Here is a 19,927-nt window from a genome sequence, read left to right as displayed (position 1 = left end):
CGTGATGATGTTACAGACTTTCTAGGATGATGGAAAACGATAAATGTATTAATTTGAAGTAAGGATCCCTGTACTAGAAGCGAACGAGTCGAACGTCACAAGCGAAAACCGTTCTGATACCTCTGACAGCTGAATACATGTACCGGTTCTTGTGTTGCGAAGAGTGTAGGGTTGGTAACTTTCAGAGGTGGTAGTATGGACAAAAAAGTGCTCAGAGCCGTTTGAACCATTTGAACAGACGCCCCTCTATAGTCTCGTTGGGTGACGTTTCCGGACTTGGGTTCCTACTCAAAATACGATGCACTCACTCTCCTCTACAAGCTCTAGAAGTCCGTAACGGGAATTTTCGACCACCCTCTATACGTTATACTTATTTACATTTATTGACAGAACAGACATCACATTGTGATGCAGTGGCCGTATGTATACACAAAATATTAAGCGAAATCACACATGTATATAGTAATACCTATGAGCACAGACGGCTCACTGTAATTTCAGTGCGGATGCACTGTACGTCCTACCACTTGTGGTACTCCGCCAAAAGCTGCGAGGAAAGGGGTTAATGGTCAGTGGACGCTGCTAGCGAGTGACAAACTGAGTTTGGGCGGGATGGGAGGCGTATCCGGATGGCCCAGGCACGCTGTTACCAGATGTTTTGTGCAATGCAGCATGCAGTGAAGGATACGAAGGAACAAACTTAACACCATCAGATGCTCAGGAAAGGTGAAGAGTCTTTATGGTTTATAATGCTGTAAAACCACCAGTTGAAATAACTTTGCAGTTTATATGTAAAATTAATTTAAGTCATATTTGTATCCGGCTGACAGTCGGCAATCAAAAGTCGTGTGGAATTGAAATCGAGATAAAGGACAGCAATGGAAAAGGAGTCGATGGATTTGTTACAGCAGGAAAGCGTAGCTTTGGTGCAGAACCTGGTATCGTGTTTTTTAGAAGGGACTATCGTGATAATGAATTACCAGTTCCAACACAGTTTGTTACACATCCTTTGATAAACAAACAGAACGTACTTTCCAATTCAGACTGCTTGAAAATCAAGATCTATAAAACGTATAACTCAACTCTTGGAGCATTGGGACGCATTGAAGTGTGGGGTTTGGTCAGCGGTTCGTGTAGTCAGTCGACAAAAGAAACAGTCAGGAAATCATGTAGCAAACGGACAGACAGGAAACTAACCGAAATTTCAGGAAGTTGTGTGAATTTAGGCAAATTACAAGGTGAAAAACATCATCAAGTATTTCCTACAGACACAAGTGGATTAATCATACCAGACGACTTTAAGGACGCAATTACGTTTGAAACGTCCCCTTAGTAAAATTATAAATGACTGTGCTTAAACTGACACACAATATTTTTAGCGCAACGCAATCTGACTTTCAATAATCCCTACAAAAGAATAGCCCTGACTAACATTAAACTACACCTTTCACAAATCACTTACCTCAAAAATCTTCGTTACTCGAACTACTGCAATACAGCGAGCGCCACTACTGCCAGCTAAATAAAAGATTCAAACTACTGAAGGCACTAACTACTGATAGGCATAGTTAACAAATGAAAGATTTTGATAGAAAACAAACAGTGTATTTACCTTAATAGTGTTCAAAAGTCATAATATATAGCAGTTCATGGCATCCAGTCTTACAAATTTACTGTCTCTGATGGACACACGTCCAGATCATCCGCAGTCAAAACTCCGCCATTTCTCTCCCCACATCCACCACTGCTGGCGGCTCACCTCAAACTGCGCAACGCTACGCGCTGTTAACAGCCAACTGTCCAACATTACAATGGCGAATATTCCAACAACAATGCCAACCAGCCACAGACTGCACACAGCACAGCCAATGAGCGCTACGTGGCGTTACCAATATAAAACCTAAACAGCCTACTTACATAGCCCCCATGCTCCCCACAAAAAATTTTACAAATTGTTTGGGCGGTGGCCAATAAGGATTTGAAGAAATTTTTCATAATTTCAATAACAAAGACATCAAATGCACACACTTATTGATACAATGTTGGTCAAAAGCTAAAATTTTCTCACAGTCCATAAAGACAGTCCTTATCATTCATCACAGTAGAATTGCAGTTTTTTTTTCTCGAAGTCTGAGGAGTAAAAGAAAATGCACACGGAAGTAGTGGATTTCCATGCAGTCTTGAAGAAGTAGTGTTGACCTTCCAACGCAAAGACCGTGCTGACTCTTGACATGCAGACAGGTAATGGTCCACAACAGAGCAAACCCACAGCGGAGTCAGTCGAAGTTTTGAAGAATGTTGGTAGGTAGGTCGTCACAGAGTAGACCCACTGTAGTCCTGGTAGAGATTATGGTATTGGTGGGCCACCAGAGGTGCAGACCCACTGCAGTCCTTGTAGAAATGATGGTATTGGTGGGCCATCAAAGATGAAGACCCACTGTAGTCCTTGTAGAGACGGGCAGCAGCCATCTGTTGCGACTGTGCAGGTGCACAATCACCATCGAAGAGTTTTGCGGAGAATATAGCAAGTCCACAAAGCACCACTTGTGCACTCACAAAGTTTTTGGAATTGTCCTTAGAACCAGCAATGCTGGTAATCAGTCCCTTCCTGAATTATTAACACACGTGCAAACACTAACAGTCCCAATTTGTCACATATTGTGCATATACTATGACCAACAGAAATGCGTTCAGTGAAATGAATGCTTGCAAGTTACTTAATCTGATGAACTGGTGTCCATTACAATTTTATAACATGAGAATACAATTACAAAGATACAGAAAACATTATTAAAAAACATAATAATACAGATAACATTTGTATTAATACAGGCCTTACAAAAGAATAGAAATAAACATATACATCAGTGTTACAGGAATTATGACATAAGTAAATACATAAAAGATCAGAATAGCTTTCGAACATAATGACTAAACATCTTTACAAAGTAAATAACATATTATAAAGGCAAATTATATTTGAGGATAACAGTATTTCTCGTCACAGTGAATGTAGCTGAGTATTAGAAAAATTCTACAACATAAGTCTTATCAGATAAACACATAAAGACAGGAAGAACACATATACACAAGGGTACACAAACACATAGCGCAATAATACAAAAGGAAAGGGACAGGGTTTGTTTTACTGCAGTATTTTGCAAACAAAACTTTCTTTACTTCTTGGAGATCTCCCTTCATTCATCATTATTCCCAAAAAGTCCTATCTATACCTGCTTTCTGTATTCTATTCATATTTCTTTCAAAATAATTATTTCTCAGTGTACAATACTCATTTTGGCCCAAATCTTTTTCATATAACTTCTCAATGCATTCTTTCCCTATTCTCCATAGTTAGTTTCTTATATAGTCTACCCCCTCTTAAGCTAACTTAAATCTACTGAGCTCAGATATATATACTAAGGGACGCAGCAATGCAGCAGCACAAAACAATTAACGCAAACAGCAATGACAAAAAAAAATGCAAATTGGCAAAGCAAGCAGCAGTATATCTAAATTAGCAAAGAAAATGCAATATTACAACTAATATAAGGTAGTATGCAGCAAACAAGAAAAATAAATCAGTAGTAAAAGTGGCTTAACAGCGTAATATAAAGTCAAATTCAGTAACACTATGCCTGGCAAACAGCAGCAGCAAATGCTACAACTTATACCTAAACATGGCAAAACTCAAGCAGAAAAAATATTACACTAAAGATAACAATGCAGATAATGGAAATGTCTATTCACATCTTAATGTCTATGTAATTAAAGTGGTGCACAACAACTTATTCTACAAAAAATATTACCAAATACTTGAAAAGAAAATTATGTATGCAGTTAGTGTTATTAGTCCCTTCTTATTGTTCATTCCTTTCCAAGTGCTCCTTTTTCGAAGAACATGGATCATAAAATTATTATTTAATAGATCTGTTGACAGAAAGTGTTCACATCAGCAAATGCATTTAATTTTATTTTGTAAAACCAATGCTGCAACACAGCTGGAAACCAGATATCAAATGAAATAAACAACTATGTTCAAAGTAAAGCACAAAAATATCATTCAATAGTCATATGGCATTTCATAATTTAGTAGAAATTATCTCAACTCTCATAGAAAGACGCTTGTCATAATCAGCTGTGCAGATGTAAGTATCTTTCCAAGTAATGAGCGTGTCGTATTTGCGATGCTTTCTACAGAGGAATGTCAATAGCGAGGTTAATGGCCTCTCCTTTTTTTTGTGCCTCTGAAAGACAAGGTTTTTTTTTCCAGTTGACTGTTGCATAGCTTGACGCCTACAGCACATTACGTCAAGGCCACTTAGCTTTCTTACTGAAATATTTACAACAGCAGTTTGCACTACAGTGACAGTCTCATGTAAAATAAAAAAAAAATCAAAGGTTAGAAATTTACATTAGAAGAGTGTAGAAACAAAATCTCATATATAACAGTGTCCAAAACGTTTTGTCAGCATTGTGGTAACTAACATTCACATATGTACACACATTTCATAACTCTTAAAGTACGATTCATGGTTTCCAACATCATTTTCATAAATCAGAGTCCCTAACCACTACTCCTTATTCCTTACCTTATTACACATATACATATTCATCAACAAGTCTTCAATATTTCATCATAATAAACACATAGTATAATCAGATTCCTTATATAGCATCATCTCATTGATCATAAACATACCTCAACAGCATAATACACATCATCGTCATAATAATAACATCATAACACCACAGTCAAATCTCAAAGTCGTCCTCCAATAATTTCAAAACTTAAAGAAAATTCTCTGCTCATTTCAATAGTGTCATTTACCTCAAACATACTTTAAAACTCATGATCCTATGCCAAATACACTCCTGGAAATTGAAATAAGAACACCGTGAATTCATTGTCCCAGGAAGGGGAAACTTTATTGACACATTCCTGGGGTCAGATACATCACATGATCACACTGACAGAACCACAGGCACATAGACACAGGCAACAGAGCATGCACAATGTCGGCACTAGTACAGTGTATATCCACCTTTCGCACCAATGCAGGCTGCTATTCTCCCATGGAGACGATCGTAGAGATGCTGGATGTAGTCCTGTGGAACGGCTTGCCATGCCATTTCCACCTGGCGCCTCAGTTGGACCAGCGTTCGTGCTGGACGTGCAGACCGCGTGAGACGACGCTTCATCCAGTCCCAAACATGCTCAATGGGGGACAGATCCGGAGATCTTGCTGGCCAGGGTAGCTGACTTACACCTTCTAGAGCACGGTGGGTGGCATGGGATACATGCGGACGTGCATTGTCCTGTTGGAACAGCAAGTTCCCTTGCCGGTCTAGGAATGGTAGAACGATGGGTTCGATGACGGTTTGGATGTACCGTGCACTATTCAGTGTCCCCTCGACGATCACCAGTGGTGTACGGCCAGTGTAGGAGATCGCTCCCCACACCATGATGCCGGGTGTTGGCCCTGTGTGCCTCGGTTGTATGCAGTCCTGATTGTGGCGCTCACCTGCATGGCGCCAAACACGCATACGACCATCATTGGCACCAAGGCAGAAGCGACTCTCATCGTTGAAGATGACACGTCTCCATTCGTCCCTCCATTCACGCCTGTCGCGACACCACTGGAGGCGGGCTGCACGATGTTGGGGCGTGAGCAGAAGACGGCCTAACGGTGTGCGGGACCGTAGCCCAGCTTCATGGAGACGGTTGCGAATGGTCCTCGCCGATACCCCAGGAGCAACAGCGTCCCTAACTTGCTGGGAAGTGGCGGTGCGGTCCCCTACGGCACTGCGTAGGATCCTACGGTCTTGGCGTGCATCCGTGCGTCCCTGCGGTCCGGTCCCAGGTCGACGGGCACGTGCACCTTCCGCCGACCACTGGCGACAACATCGATGTACTGTGGAGACCTCACGCCCCACGTGTTGAGCAATTCAGCGGTACGTCCACCCGGCCTCCCGCATGCCCACTATACGCTCTCGCTCAAAGTCTGTCAACTGCACATACGGTTCACGTCCACGCTGTCGCGGCATGCTACCAGTGTTAAAGACTGCGATGGAGCTCCGTATGCCACGGCAAACTGGCTGACACTGACGGCGGCGGTGCACAAATGCTGCGCATCTAGCGCCATTCGACGGCCAACACCGCGGTTCCTGGTGTGTCCGCTGTGCCGTGCGTGTGATCATTGCTTGTACAGCCCTCTCGCAGTGTCCGGAGCAAGTATGGTGGGTCTGACACACCGGTGTCAATGTGTTCTTTTTTCCATTTCCAGGAGTGTACATCATTCAAAGCTCTCATAGTATCACAATGATTCCAAAAAAATATGAACAGTTCACACAGTGCAGACAAAATACAATTTCATAAGTGTGAAGTTATCCGACTGTGTAATTACGTAAACATCTGTCACTGATGTAGTAAAAAAATGTTTGTCTCTCTCAGTTAAATGATCAGATAGCTGTGTAATTGTGTCACAGAAATATGGTACCGATGTGTAAAGTTGTATAAGCAAATACCATATTAGCTAGGGCTCCTTGTGCTTGCCAAACACATGGTACACAAAGTAAGCGTGTACCCCCCTGAGGATTAATGTAATTATACCCTCAGGTGTTACAAGATTACAGCAATGGAATGAAATGTATCACGGAAAACCTTTGTATCATTGTAATTCAAAAATCTTTAAAAATAAATGTTTTAAGTACAAAATTAATCACTCAAATATGTGTCCTGCAGCGCTAAACTGTGCCTCTTGTAAGATAATGTCTGTCACCACTTAACGGTAAAAATGTGCTAAGTGTAGTAATTATCGTCGTTCGTAAGCACAGTTCTGTAGAAGTCAATGTACTTACCCCGTAATGAACAAAAGTGAAATGCTATGCATATAGATATCGTAGTTATTACATACAGTACCGTGATCAAGAAAGTACTATACTGTAATGTTTTAAGTGCAAAATTAATCACTCAAATACGTGTACTGCAGCGCTAAACTGTGCGTCTTGTTGTAAGATAATCTCTGTCACCACTTAACGGTAAAAATGTGCTAAGTGTAGTAATTATCGTCGTCTGTAAGCAAAGTTCTGTAGAAGTCAATGTACTTACCACGTAATGAACAAAAGTGAAATGCTATGCATATAGATATCGTAGTTATTACGTACAGTACCGTGATCAAGAAAGTACTATACTGTAATGTATTGTTGTGCTACGAAAAAGGCTGTATCATTGTAGCTATACTACAAAAGTTACCACTAAAACATGTTTTACTTTCCAGAATAATACAGAAAAACTGTGCAGATGTAAAACAGATACACCGCAAAAGCAACAATGTAAATTGTGTCACACATTAGTAGCGTCGTAATATAATCGTGTAGCTGTCAAAGAAACCAAGGGCTAAGTCATCTTTAATCCCACAGAAAGTACATCAAATAAAGAATGTGTTTTCAAGTAAACCAAAATGTTGCATTAAAATCTCATTAGCAGTGCCAGTATATGTTCTAAGTATGTGAGCTTTATAGCCGTTACGTGATCATGCAACTAACAAGCAAGAATGTACACACACAGTAACACTGTGTTCTCTGTTCATTATAACAACGCATTTATAATTACTTGTCTAAATAAGTTCCCTAGGTTCTTGACTGGATAATTAACTTTAAAACATAGTTGCATGTTAACAGTTTCTAAGTGTGACAAAGATTACTAGTGACGTGAAGTGAAAAATTTTATAGCAAAGACTAAGTTAAAAAGCAGATTATCTCTCAAGAAACGGTTATACATGTGAAATGTGGTGCAATCCTTTACCCTTTCTAGAGTGCAGAGTTTCAACTTCAACGAAATTATCATGCGGTAAACATTGTTAAACAATGCTCAAATTTTTCTCAAGGTCAGTGGCTGCCTGCGGTGCGAGTCATTGTCTGTCTCTTTGTTGGCGCGCATCGTTATTGCGATTAAGAGGCCTAACTTCTACAAATTCACCTTGTCGAGAGGGCCCTGCCCTGTTTGAATACCGCCAGTTCTGATGGAATTCAGGTCTGTCGTTTTGTCAGTAGTTTACATAGTTTCTTGTTTGTCGGTCATGTGGTGGAGAATTTCTCCCGGAATCGTAACTGCATGGTGGACCGTTGCTGCTGAAGTTATTCTGTCTCCCTTATAATAATTATTTTGGTTTCCATATTGTCTGTTTCCATGATTGTCTCTGTCATATTCATTACTATGGAAATGCGATCTTTCTCTGTAACTATTACTCTGCCAGTGGTTGTCATATGGGTGGTGTCTGTTTTGGTCACGATTTACGTTGTAAGAATAGCCTTGTCGTGTCCAGTTATCATTTCTTTTATCAGGGAATTGTGACGGATGTGACCTGTAATTGTTGTGTTCCTGTTTTCGCATCCCGTGATTGTCAGTGTCAATATCCAATTCTTGTAAGAGTCCCTGAAAAGCTTCAATGTCGTCTTTGCAACGTCCTGCCAAATTAATATGTCGTAAATGTTCAGGCAATTTGATCAAGCAAATGTGGATGAGTTCTGAGGGGCTATGTGGGTTTGAAAGATACTGATTCTTATGTAACATGTCTTCGAAATATTTGACATGACTGGAAAATTCCGATTGTTCGAAATGTTTCATCATTATGATGCTATGTTTTACCCTGTCTTGTGTAGCTTGAGACCAATATGCTGAGAGGAAGGTATGATAAAATTCTCCTTCACTGTGACAATCGTGAATGACCGATCGCACTCTTACAGCTGGTTCATTCTCTAAATAGCCACACATAAATTCTAATCTGTGCTCTAATGACCAGTTGGGAGGAAAAAAATGAGAGAACTGATGAAGCCACGCTTGTGGATGAATGTCGTTGCCGGAATTCTTAAATGTTTTGAATTTACGTGTAGTAATAAACAGCTTATAGTCAAAATCATCATGTCGTCGAGTCGCATGTCGGTCATTCTTACGTCGTTTCGGCGGCTCCATCTCAAAATTCGGTGTACCTTGCCAATTTCTTTCATGATTTCCGAAGTGCCCTGTGTTATTATTTTGTGGCTGTTCCGTATTTCTATGTCCCTCTTCCCGTATTGGAGCACGGGTGTCCTCTGAAATATGTAATTCTTGTATAACGTGTGTCAACTGATCTTGTACTTCCCGGATTTCTCTTTGGTGTTGCGTATTAATTTGATTCTGATTTTGTTTGAATTTCCTGATTTGTTCGTACTCTTCTGTATTATTAAAGACTACCGGTCTTGTGTCATTCAGATTAGTATCTACCTTCGTAGATAAATTATTTGGCTGATCCGAAAGATCGACTACTTTATCTGATAATGAACTAATTTCCTCCATGTGTCTTTCTGAACCAATTTTCAGATTACCTACTGTGTCCTTTAAGTTTTCCCGAGTTTTTGCAAGTAGCGTAACCGAGTCGGTAGATGCAACTGAGTCAATTTTAGCCCGCAAGGCCTCCTGATTTTCATGAACAATAGTTTGCAGTTCTTTGATGGCTGCTTCATGATTCTGTAATGCATTTTCATGCCTCGAAAAAGGTTGAAAATGCTCACAAATTTGTGTTTTTACGTCATTCCAGACTTTTTGACATTTCGATTCGATGTTATGTAACTCAGTAGTTAAATCTTCACGTGTTTGTTCAAGTCTGGTGTCTAACTTTTGAAGCTGTTGCTGTGTTGGTCTCTGATTATGTTCCATTGTGTCTAACTTTTGAAGATTTTGTTCCATTGTGTCTAACTTTTGAAGATTTTGTTCCATTGTGTCTAACTTTTGAAGCTTTTGTCCCATTTGTTGTGTTAATTGTAATAACATGTTCCATTGTGTCTAACTTTTGAAGATTTTGTTCCATTGTGTCTAACTTTTGAAGCTTTTGTCCCATTTGTTGTATTAATTGTAATAACAATGCACTGGTGTCTGAAAGATGTTCCTCAGTGCTTTTCGGCAGTGAATTTGCACCGGCAACATTCACATTTTGACAAGCTGAAAATGTGTCTTGACTTATTTGAGAAAACAGTGAGGACCCAAAACCTGAATCTACAGTATTTGCGAGATTGTGTCCTGTCATTTCGGATTCCTGAGGTGAGCTGTTGCCGACCGATCGATCGATAATGCTTCCCTGTTCACTAATTGTTTCACTGTCTACACCATTATTTGCAGCCCACTCCATTTCCCTATGCACAATTACCAAATTACTTGTTTGAACATTAGTTAATTCATTATACGGTGGCGGTAACACACTGTTTTCGTCTCCACTGTCATTTCTCAGTTTACTTTGGAGCCTTGTATCACGTTTTTCACACGCCATTATTGTCACAATATTTCACACAACAACACAGAAAAGCACAATTTGAAGAGCAAAATAAGTAAACACATTAACATAGCATTGAAAATAATATCTCGTTAATTGCAAGCACAGCTGCAAAATACTTGGTGCAAATCTACATGCATGCCACAACTGTTTTACTGTACAACAATGAAAAACTACAACTACAATGGAAATTCTCTCTATAATTACGTGCAAGCAATAAACAATAGCTACACTAATTACAGAAACTACAAGAAAAAATCAGAAGATTCCAGTGAGGTATCCTGGCAGGGTCGCCATATAAAACGTCCCCTTAGAAAAATTATAAATGACTGTGCTTAAACTGACACACAATATTTTTAGCGCAATGCAATCTGACTTTCAATAATCCCTAAAAAAGAATGGCCCTGACTAACATTATACTATACCTTTCACAAATCACTTACCTCACAAAAAACTTCATTACTCGAACTACTGCAATACAGCGAGCACCACTACTGCCAGCTAAATAAAAGATTCGAACTACTGAAGGCACTAACTACTGATAGGCATAGTTAGCAAATGAAAGATTTTGATAGAAAACAAACAATGTATTTACCTTAATAGTGTTCAAAAGTCATAATATATAGCAGTTCATGACATCCAGTCTTACAAATTTACTGTCTCTGATGGACACACGTCCAGATCATCCGCAGTCAAAACTCCGGCATTTCTCTCCCCACATCCACCACTGCTGGCGGCTCACCTCAAACTGCGCAACGCTACGCGCTGTTAACAGCCAACTGCCCAACATTAAAATGGCGAATATTCCAACAACAATGCCAACCAGCCACAGATTGCACACAGCACAGCGAGTGATTTTCATACAGAGCGCTACGTGGCGTTACCAATATAAAACCTAAACAGCCTACTTACACGTTAGATACAATGAGTATTCCAATCATTTGTGGAAAAATTGTGGCTCAAAGCAAACTTGAAAAGCATGAAATACATGAAGCCAGATGGGGCCATGCACTAAGTGACACTTTCACTGGCAAACTTTTTTCCAATAACAGTCATCCAGTTTTAGCTCTAGCATTAAAAGCAAGAATTGTCAAATTTCTTGTAGATACTGCACACTGCCAGGAACTGTTTACAGTAGCTCGTACCAGTGGAAGACAGGAGACACACAGTTTATGTCAAAGTGCATGTGAAGTTACCAACAAGGTCAATGTTGTAGTTTCAACAATTAACACCCCTGCTGATTATTTACCAACCAGTTCTAATGATGCCACCTTTAAGGTCTGTTATGAAAAATCTGACAGCAGAAAACACAATAAAACTGATGGGCCCATCAACAACATCTCTATCACTGTTTGCAGTGAAAATTTTTAAAAACACAAAAAAATAATGAGAAGGGGCAGAAGATAGGGGAAGGAAAAGAAAGGATGTCATTTGACGAGATTTTGGAATCGAAACTGAATGTAGCTGTAAAGTTAGCATTAGCGAATCGTCCATCATCTGTAAATTGTGAAGCCGGCCGCGGTGGTCTAGCGGTTCTAGGCGCGCAGTCCGGAACCGCGCGACTGCTACGGTCGCAGGTTCGAATCCTGCCTCGGGCATGGATGTGTGTGATGTCCTTAGGTTAGTTAGGTTTAAGTAGTTCTAAGTTCTAGGGGACTGATGACCACAGTAGTTAAGTCCCATAGTGCTCAGAGCCATTTGAACCATTTTGTAAATTGTGATAAGCCTGCGAAGCACACAAAAAGTGCAAGCAGTGACTGTGAGGGAAACAAGCTTCTATATATTTTGTCTTGAAAGCATTTGTTTTGTAGGCACTGTCTTTTTAAAAAAGCAGCACTAAAAGCTATGATATGCTCTGTTTACAAATTTCGCTTTACACATACTGATCCGTGCAGGTATCATATAACATGAACTGTTCATTTTGTTATTCTTATTAAATTTTTTATTCATGTATTTAAAAAAGAAGGCGGTCAAGGCTTAAGACGACAGCTCGGGTAAAGCAGGAAACATTTGTTTGAGTCCCAGTCCGGCACAAATTTTCACTTATCACTGTGGAATTTGTTTCACTGTCCAATGGCGGCCGATGTCTTCGTTTTTATCTAAACATTTATTTACGTTCAGGGTCAACTGACAGTCCGTATAACACTCATTAATCCTCTGCATGTCGTTCTCGAAATCGATAATGTTTTCTGCCGTTGCTACTTTCTTATAGACAACCACATCATCTGCAAACAGCCTTAATGAACTTTATACACTTTCTACAATATTATTTATATAGAAAAAGTAATGGTCCTATCACACTTTTTTCTTGAAATATTCCAGAAACTGACGTGTTGAGTTCTACCTGCGAAGAACTCATGAATCCAGCCACAAATCTGGTCTGATACCTGGTAGGCTCGTCTTCTTTTACACCAAACAGCAGTGCGGGACGGTATGAAGTGCCTTCCTGAAGTCAAGGAACACGGCATAAACCTGAATACTGCTAATACTGCTACTGCCTCCCCCCTCCCCCCCCCCCCCTTACTGTTACTTCACACATGGACCATAAAATTTTTACACACCTCTATCATCTGTCTGTAGGCAGTAAGCACTCTGTGAAATATTATCGAACGTGCATGAGCAGCAAAGTGTTTGTCAGTTATTTATGCTTGTATTAAACACGACAGGACACATCTTACGAAAATGATGTGAAGGAGATCTGCTACCTTGGGGGCAAAATAACGCTTCACGGACGAAGTATGGGGGATATAAAAAGCCGAATAGCGCATGCAAAGAGCGCATTCCTGACCAAAAGAAGTCTGTACGTATCAAACATAGGCCTTAAGTCGACGAAGAAGTTTCAGAGAATGTACGTTTGGAGTACAGCATTGTATGGTAGTGAATCAAGGGCTGCAGGAAATCCGGAAAAAGTGTTCAAATGTGTGTGAATTCCTAAGGGACCAAACTGCTGAGGTCATCTGTTGCTAGACTTACACAGTACTTAAACTAACTTATGCTAAGCACAGCACACACACCCATGCCCGAGGGAGGACTCGAACTTCTGGCGGGAGGGGCCTCGCAATCCGTGACATAGCGCCTCCAACCCGTCGGCCACTCCGCGCTGCAATCTGGAAAAGAAGAGAATCGAGGAGTTTCAGGAGTGATGCTATAGAAGGACATTGAACATTAGATAGACTGCCAAGAAATGAAGAGGCCTTCTGAAGAACCGGCGAGGAGGGGAACATACGGAAAACATTGACAAGATGAAGGGACAGGATAATAAGGCATGTTTTAAGACACCACGGTATAAATTCCACGAAGTTAGCACAGGTGTGGAATTAATGGCGGGCTGCATCAAACCAGTCAGAAGACTGACGAGTCGACATGTTATCTGGAAAAACGAAAACCTGGGTAGGATGGCACCACCCTCGTTATTTTGCTCGATAACCAGGGAGGGTGGGGAAGTAACGGCATATTTTCCGGTCTCAAACAATAAACCTCTATATGCGAATATTGTTTGAAGCACAGCAATAAAAACGTTAACCTTCGCCCTAGGTTGGAAATACTTCTCTTGACAATGTATGTTCATCGCGTGAAGTGTTTTAATTCACGTTTAATCTGATCATACGACTGGCTGCTTCGATTCTACGGTTTTTCTTTTATAAGGACAAAATATTGTAAGTCTCTTTTTGAAATTACGTCATCTTGTTCACACTTGATGGCTCTTTAATTCCGGCACGTATTAAAACTGATCACCACAGAAAGAACTATTTCTGTCGGCGGCGTTTATAGGCTCGAAGCCCATTGCTGCGCGATAAAACCCGTGAAGTTTCCGTAAAGCGGGTATTTCTTTGCATTGCTCATAATATCGCAGGAACTGATCCTCGGCAATACATTTATCGATGTTGTCAATGGGATATTTCTTGTGTACATTTCGTTTCGTCTTTTCTCCACTATGTCCTCAAATCCTACTATTTTCGGTGTCTTGTCCCTCCTTTCGTGATTTGCTCACATCTTCTTAATTAGAGAATTAGTTTCGTCGCACATTCTTTTCTTAATGTCACTTCTTATTCCGTCCCACGGAAACGAGGTTAGCAGTAAGCTGTTGCGGCCGCCAACGGAGACAATTTTCACGTCCACATTGCATGCCTGAAATGTGACGTAACAATACACAGAACTTTTACCTGGAGCGTGACTCGTTTTGCTATCTTTTTAAACTAAATCAGATAGACAGAAGAATTTGTACCGTTGAAATCCATTAGTGTGCGATAAAAACAGTGATGTTTTGCGAAGTGGACATTTCATTGTATTGTTCAAAATATCGCAGTAATTTCTGCCTAATAACTCATTGACCAATATCATCAATGAGATATTTGTTTTGTGCACTTTTCTTCGTCTTCATCGCTCGTGCAAGCACAACTTGTCCCTTTCTCGCACTGTATCCTGCGAACCATGCATGAAGGGCAACAGACAGATTCCGTATTCCTAGATTTTCAGAAAGCGTTTACCCCGCACCACACTGCAGGCTCTTAGCGGAGGTCCCAGCATACAGATTAGATTCCCCATGCTCTGGGGAATGTTAGTTAATACAGATGAGTAGGAAATATTTAGCTATTGTAAAACCTTTTTTATTGATACACTTCTTAAAATTTTGGTATGTAGTTCCTCACATCCTGTGATGGGTTTCGTGCTTTTGGCTCATTCTGCCTCTCTCTAGCTGGCTTGCAGTCAGCGACCCATCTCACGCCGACCTTCCTATGCCATGTGTCGAATGAGAACGCTTTCCGTTACGGAGACTGAAGTAAACAACTTGCCTATATCACATAATGAATAAAATTGTCGTACACATGCAACAATTTTTAAAGTTGAAAGTTTTCCTTTTTACTGTGTTTTACGATTTTGAAGACCCAAGAGCACCTATTTTCCTTATTCTTCTGCGCCCATATTCCAGTCAGCACATTTTTAGAAGGAATGGAACGGAACTGGCTATAGCTCAAGGAAAATTACAAGAAATTGGGAAAATAGTAAATAAGAGTGGCCCTACCGTATGCATCCAAGATAGTGTCCGATGCAACCGACACTCACGAACTGTCCACAGTCAAATTGATGGATGCCAAGTGCATTGCGCATTCCGTAGTTGACTCTCTGGCCGATGGCGAGTACAGGGTCTGACATCGCAGTCGGGTGACGTGGTGTTCTAGTCCATACGCCGTGCTGCCATGCTGACAGCAGCGCCCCCTGTCCAAAGGCGTAGTTCTCTGTAACTTAATAGCTCATGAATGTATTTCCGAGTTGGTAATAATCAGTGATTTTAACAAGGATAACCGGTGCCCAGGACAAACTTCGACTTCTCGCCCTTCCCGCTTCACAGGACGATGTCATCGCGTTCTTTATTTCACTCTCATTGCTGTCTAACCTGAGATCAACACAGTTTTAGTATGAAATGAAATGTACATATTTCACTAATTGTTTTTCGTAAGATACAATTAAAAAATGATACAACACACAATCTAATATCACATTGCTTGTATCAAGCAAGACAACAAATGCAAAATATGCTCTTCATACTTCCGTAGCGTTAGCTTCCGTTGCATAACGAGAGTGACCTACGCCAGAAAAAAATATGAAGCGTCTTCGTAATAGAGAGCGATATTTCTTACGGAACTTTTTCTTAAGACAGTCCAATCCGAAAATCATCATGATTTGCTTCACACATCTCAGTCCCCGTCCCAATTTAGTGCGGTCCAATCCTTCCCTCTCACGTTTTTCCTTTTCTCATTCTTCTACTTCTTCGTTTCTTCCATCCTGTTTAGCTCTTACTCTTCTCCTTTTCTTTTGCGCTTACTAATTTTTTGAGAACTTTCACAAACTGCGCCTCCCAGCTGCCACACTTTATACTAACGTCAGTACTGACAATTATCGCGTTTCTGCTAATGATATAAATTAAGCAAAAATGTTACCCCTCATTGAAAGAATGACACAGGTGATAATTTACTACAATTTTGTCGTACAGTGTACTTAATTTAGGTAAGCTTTCTCAAATGGACTATTGCTTTGGGTCTACACATAAGAAAAAATTAAATTAAAGACATACACTGTGAATCTGGTTCAGTTATTTGGATTACTCAAATGCTGTCCACCAATCTAAAATGAATTAAGTGGTGTTGATTCTTTACTTGAATCTGAACATTTAGAATGAGCTCTGACTTACAAATTTTCAGATGGTAGTTGATTAGAAAAATAAAGCATATTACTTCCAGAACAAATAAATTTTATTTCATTTTGTAATTTTTTAATTTTTTATAAATTTTTCTGCAACCCTTATTAATCCATTTTAGGTTGCAATAAAACGATGTTTGACTTAGTTACTGCTCTTTTTCTATCATTTACGATCATCAGATAGGTAGGAAAGTATCTAAAATTAACATTTTGCTTCGAGTGCTGTTACTATCCACTGAAAGCCCTATGTAACCTACTAAGAGAAAAAGAAAACGTAAATGACAAATAACTGTGATATTTGACTCATAAAAAGATAATGCAACAAAACAAACAGTGTGTATACTTAAATACTCAAGCTCTAATATATTTTTTTTAAAAAAAAGTCGTATTTCAGAACTTGCAGGAGTTATTGATGAAGTAAATATTAAGAACCGCTTTGGATCAACTTCAGCTCTCATGCATTTATTTACAAAGCCTCCACGATAGTGTGGTTAAAGAAATAAAAACCAGCAAGCGGCAGTGTCGTCAGGAATACAATGTTGACTGCCTAATGCATTTTGCTATTGACGTCACTTAAGCAGAATGGTTTTTACTATATTTGACGCCACAGTGACATAAAGGCAACCGTAAATAATTCTATAAGACTTGAAGATGATGTAAACCCGTAGGTAACAAAGATTTATACCAGCAAGAGCCCTTAATGGTTTTCAAGTATAGCTTTTAACTTACAATGTTTGTAGTAAGGGAGTTCCCTCATGTTGTTTGTTGACACCATCGTAGTATTCAACCGGGGAAGGCATTTGTTCGAGACATAAAGGCAGTTCGCCTGATGCAAACAAACTTGTGCAAGATTGCTTAATTGATCGGGCCCTAATTTTTCTCACGTCTATCAGCCTTAATGGGTTCCTTATTGCGATTCGTCGGTGATGAAATAGCGGCTCCTGCCGGCACAGCACGGTAGCTACGTCTAAAAATAACAACACTCCCCCGCGAATCGGATCTCCTGAAATAAAAATTTTTGAAGCCATATACGAAGTTCATTAGAAACAATACTACTGAAGCTCACACTGGGTTTGCATGTGTAGACACTGTCAAAAAGCGCTTGGACCCGTGTCATCAGACTAATGGGGCATCAAATTCCTCCGGTGGAAAATTTATGAGGAAACAAAAGAAAAATCACAAGAAACGTACGACAGAATAAATAATTCAGGATTAACGTCTAGACAGCAGCGTGCTATGTGCCATGATGCAGATGTTAGGCACAGCCTGAATCAAACTGTCATTTGACGATATTTCGCCGTTTCAAGACCTGATGTTAACAGTATGTGAATGTGAATCTAGTTGCCAGATGTGTGTGCTGTTTCCCAGCCCAGGATGTACAAAGAACTCTGAATACCTCTTACGTAGATGCTGCTAAAGTATAGTGTGTATTAGTCAGGAAACGCATATATATATATATTTGAAGGTAACAGTCTTTACGTATGATTTGAAAAACAGTAGCTGCATGAAATATTATTCCAAATTATTCCATGAATACGAACTTCGTGGCATCAGCTGCCGTGGATGTAGATGGGTTGCCCAGTTGTGACACATGAAAATTTGTGCCGGACCAAAATGGTTAAGGCGACCGATTGCGATAAGCGGGAAATCCTGGTGTGAGTCCCAGACCGACGCAAATTTCCGTATGTCATAACTGCGCTATACATATACATGTATGCAGCTGATGCCATGAAATTCGCATTAAGCGAATGATTTGGAATAAGTAACATCTGGCTCTATGTGCCGGAGTCTTAAAAGTAAAATTTAGCTCTACTTTAAATGTAAATATAACAGAAACTGCGTACGTTGAGTCTGTGTTTATTAAACTGATTTATGTTGGACTTGTATCATGCGAAAAGGTGTCGTAATGTTAATAAATTTATGGAACACTGTTAGACTTCCACTATCAGCTAGGGCATAAATGAGGTTCATGAGAGTTTCTTTGGCGATTTAGCAAATCGATTTATCTATTAAAAGTAATTTTGTTGTGCAAAAATATTTCTCTGTTATATTGTCACGTAAAAAAAGGTGTAATTAGATGAATGACGAACACTAACTTCACTTAACGAAGGCTTATTCAGAAACTGAACATACAAGAGCGCGGAGCGAACTGCCTCCGACCAGAACACATACAGTATATACACAGCTACAGAACATTCCCCTACAATGATTCTTAAGATTTGCGGGTACTTCTAGGATGAGCCGCATACAGAAATTAAAATTTTACAGTTCAGGTAAGACTTTCTTACTGTACTAAATACAGTCTTTATGTTGCAGCTGTGTGTCGAGGCCTTGCTGATGTCCACGTTTTATCAGTTTGGCGCCAAATTTAATCTTAGTGCACTTCTTCTTTCCCTTTGGTTGTATGTGTGTGTGTGTGTTTGTGTGTGTGTGTGTGTGTGTGTGTGTGTGTGTGTGCGCGTGTGTGTGTGTGTGTGTGTGTGTGTAGGTGTATGTATGTGTGCGTGAGGGAGAGAGAGAAATACTCTTATATATATATATATATATATATATATATATATATATATATAATGTGTGTGTGTGTGTGTGTGTGTGCGCATGGGTGGGTGTGTTTTTGTATGCTTGAGCGGTCTTCTCTATACCATTTCTTTCATGTACCAAAAAGTTTGTCACTGCATAATGTAGTGTAGATGCTTACAATCCGTTTCCCTTCTGCTAATGATTTCTGTGTGTGAAGGTTTTTTTCTATTGTAAGTTTAGAGTGGTTGGACTTCAGAATTTTTAAATGTGTTTCTATTTTAGTTGTGTGATAGTTGTGGGTTATTAAGTGACCAGCAAATGTGTTATAGGAGCCGTTACTTTTTAGAGCTCTAAGGTATGAATATTCTGTTTAAAATTTCTGCATGTTTGCCCTAAGTACGATGGCTGACTAGAGTTGCATATAAGTTCATACACTCGTGATCCGTTGAATTTACATGTGGTCGTTTCCTGTGTTCTGAGATTTTCTACATTGTGTTGACTGTTCCGTTTTGTGCATGGATTCTTGCTCTGCTGTGTCCTACATATTGCGATTGTCTGAACGCTGCTGTTCAAGGTCTCGTATGCATAAGGCCATGTTCATTCCCTGTCTGTTTACATATTTTATGGTTTAATTTCTCTGCCATAAGGGTATCACAATCATTTTCCACTGCTATATGTTTTACTGTCTTTCACTTATGTGTGTAGCTCTGTTTGTTTATGGAGGTTGTGTTTAATCTATGGACCATGAACCTGAAGCTTGCTTGTTTGTGTGTCAGTGGGTAGATTTATTGATTGTGAGTTTTCTGTACATTTTAGAGTCATGTGTATTGTTTATTCTCAGTAGGATGAAATCTAGAAACTTTAGTCTGTTACCAGTTTCTGTTTCTAATATGAAATGAATT

General features: G+C 39.8%; 1 protein-coding gene across 1 annotated transcript in view; it reads left to right on the top strand.

Annotated features, from left to right (window-relative positions):
- Positions 1–11,678, top strand: part of LOC124606101 (RING finger protein 37-like) — a 36,768-nt gene extending 25,090 nt beyond the window's left edge. The window contains 2 exon segments of the mRNA XM_047138067.1: positions 639–1,169; positions 11,227–11,678. Coding sequence (XP_046994023.1) covers positions 639–1,169; positions 11,227–11,678 — 983 coding nt within the window.
- Positions 11,679–19,927: the final 8,249 nt, after the last annotated feature.

Source organism: Schistocerca americana, chromosome 3 (genome assembly GCF_021461395.2).
Source record: "Schistocerca americana isolate TAMUIC-IGC-003095 chromosome 3, iqSchAmer2.1, whole genome shotgun sequence".
NCBI classification, from domain to species: domain Eukaryota; kingdom Metazoa; phylum Arthropoda; class Insecta; order Orthoptera; family Acrididae; genus Schistocerca; species Schistocerca americana.
Note: the sequence above shows the minus strand (reverse complement) of the source record. Positions and strands in the feature narration are given on the sequence as shown.